The sequence below is a fragment of the Argentina silus genome (assembly GCF_951799395.1).
Source record: "Argentina silus genome assembly, chromosome: 21".
Lineage (NCBI taxonomy): Eukaryota > Metazoa > Chordata > Actinopteri > Argentiniformes > Argentinidae > Argentina > Argentina silus.
The window spans coordinates 3291163-3294013 of record NC_139675.1 but is presented as its reverse complement, the minus strand read 5'-3'; the positions used below and the strand labels follow the sequence as shown (position 1 = coordinate 3294013).

Here is a 2851-nt window from a genome sequence, read left to right as displayed (position 1 = left end):
ATGGCAAATTCGCACTTGAGGAAGTCTTGATGAATGAATCCTCCAATCGATCAATCAATTACCTCATCTCGATTGATTATACCAGCAAAGCGCGACGTCACATTTGTAAACTGCCCGCTTATAAAGTCGCATCACCCGGCGATAGTGATCAGTAGTCTGCGCTCATCCATACCGGAGGGTGTTGTCAAATCTCAGCATTACAAAGTTAATGATTATCCCGTTATCCTCGTACTTAGTACTTGAGCGTGGAGTTTGGATTCTGCCCTCGCCGTCTGATAACCTGTAATTGGAGTAGCTGCTTCGGGGAGCCGAGCCTTTCCCTTTGGCCCGGGAGTGCCCGCACGGACAGATACTTCAGTCCTCTAGGAACCTCTTGCTTAAAAACGAGAAACTGCTTACACAGGAGAAACTCTTCTTACAAACGAGAATCTCCGTCTACAAAAGAGAACCTCTGCTTTCAAACAGAGCGCAAAATGTTACCCGTGCTTCTGCTGTTGCTGTGCATAGCGCCTTCCCTGTCGGCCTCCACCAAAGGTGAGTGACGGGGTTTAAATGTTCAATGTCTCCCTCGAAGTTGTATGTGGTGGTGTTGTATGTGGGTGTAGGTGTGACTCTAGAGAATGTCTGTAAATTCAGATAGTATATTCATTCATTGAATCATGGTACAGCCCACTCGTGGGCCTAAGTCAACAGGCCAGTGACAGCTAGGCTGCCCTGGTGTCGCCAGACAGGCCCGTAGTCACAGTCCGTTATGACACCTCTGCTACTAAAACCTAAAAAAACGTAAATCTTATTTTGACGCCCAGTTTCTGGATGCTGTAGATATGAATCGCTGAAGAGCACTGTGTTTAAGTCAACGGCCATCACAGTAATAGTGCCCCTCACTCATTGGTCACATGCAGTTGATTAGAACATCATACTGTATGCTACTGGAATATAAACCCAGCCAGGTGACTGAAGAGGTGGTCAACAGTTGAAGTGCTTCTTGGGCTCTGTGACAGAGGTGAACCCTACTTATAGGGGTCTGTGACGGGGGTTGAACCCTACTTTTAGGGGTCTGTGACGGGGGTTGAACCCTACTTTTAGGGGTCTGTGACGGGGTTTGAACCCAACTTTTAGGGGTCTGTGACGGGGTTGAACCCTACTTTTAGGGGTCTGTGACGGGGGTTGAACCCTACTTTTAGGGGTCTGTGACGGGGGTTGAACCCTACTTTTAGGGGTCTGTGACAGGGTTTGTTCCTGGAAGATCCTGTGAGGCAGCAAGCCAAAGTGACGGGTGATGATGCAATCAAAGAGTGACACGTCAGTGCTGCCGCGTGGCAACACACACACACACACACACACACACTTCACACACACACTTCACACACACGCACACTTCACAGAAGCACACACATGCACACGCACGCACACACACACACACACACACACACACACACACACACAATTCACACACACACACACACACACAGACACACACTTCACAAACACAAGCTCATGCACACACACACACACACACACACACACACACACAGACACGCACACAATCTGGGCCAATCAGAACTTTCCCAGGTGTTCAGTCAGCGTGTCCTGATAGCAAGGTTTGGGTCAGTTCCGTTTCAATTCAGTCAATTTAGAAAGTTAACTGAAATTCCAATTCCAAATTCTAAATGTTCCTAATTCAAAAGCATTTGGAGGAGATTTGTAATTGTAATTACAGTTTACTTCCTGAATTGACTGAATAAAAATGGAATGGAGGCCAACCCTGGTTGAGAGGATGGTGAACAGGGCCGTAGTAGGCAGCGTGTGTGTGTGTGTGTGTGTTACGAGGGTAACAGTCGTAGGGTATGCCATGGCGTGACATCACAAGCTGCAATGGCCTCTATCACCTTGGTAACGGTTGCCCACGCCGATCCAGGATGCCCGGAAAAGGAATGTTAGCTTGGTTCTACACCTTCTGTTACAGAACAACAGGATGTTAGAGTTGTACACCTTCTGTTCGAGAACAATGAGATAACAATAATAATAATAATAATACCTTTATTTTATGTAGTGCTTTTCTCAGTACTCAAAGACACTACATTCCATGGAGAGAACAAGAATAGATTGAAACATAAAAAGTGAAACAAAAGCACAAGCACATCGGTAAAAACAACAATAAAAATAGTTAAAGATTAAAAGCAAGATTAAAAAGATAGGTTTTCGTTTGATTATCATCTCCACTGCTACACACACCTTTAACACATGCAGTTGACCGATGTATTGATTGCTTCCCTGTCAAGGCATTTCAGAACTAACCAGGTTATCAGCTGAACCAATCAGAACTCAGGGAGGCCCCTGTACTGTCTGATAAGATCTCCTGATGCTCCCTGTGTGTGTGTGTGTGTGTGTGTGTGTGTGTGTGTGTGTGTGTGTGTGTGTGTGTGTGTGTGTGTGTGTGTGTGTGTGTGTGTGTGTGTGTGTGTGTGTGTGTGTGTGTGTGTGTGTGTGTGTGTGAGAGAGAGATGCAGACATGCAACTGTTGCTGATCAATGCCAGGTGATTCAACAGTGAAATGGGATGCAGCATTGTGGAGCCTCCCACAGCAGACATCAGCTAGACTCCTGTCCTATATGTTGATAAACCATTATGTCTTAGATGAACACAGAAAACACAACATAGTTTTGGGGGAATTTCATTTGCAATTCAATCAAACGAGGAAGGGGTAGAGGTACTTTTGCGGTAAAGAGCATCAAACCAGCGTCCTTGGAGAGGGTTCCTCACCCTCCTCACCCTGACCTAGCGGCTGCTTTGAAAAACCACACACACACACACACACACACACACCCCCACCCTTCCTCTCTCTGACCAC

General features: G+C 46.3%; 1 protein-coding gene across 1 annotated transcript in view; it reads left to right on the top strand.

Annotated features, from left to right (window-relative positions):
* Positions 1-473: 473 nt before the first annotated feature.
* Positions 474-2851, top strand: part of mttp (microsomal triglyceride transfer protein) — a gene marked incomplete at both ends in the record, with an annotated part of 10125 nt that continues 7747 nt past the window's right edge. Inside the window, one exon of the mRNA XM_083692802.1 lies at positions 474-534. Within this exon, the coding sequence (XP_083548928.1) occupies positions 474-534 (61 nt within the window). The remainder of the gene's footprint in view (positions 535-2851) is intronic.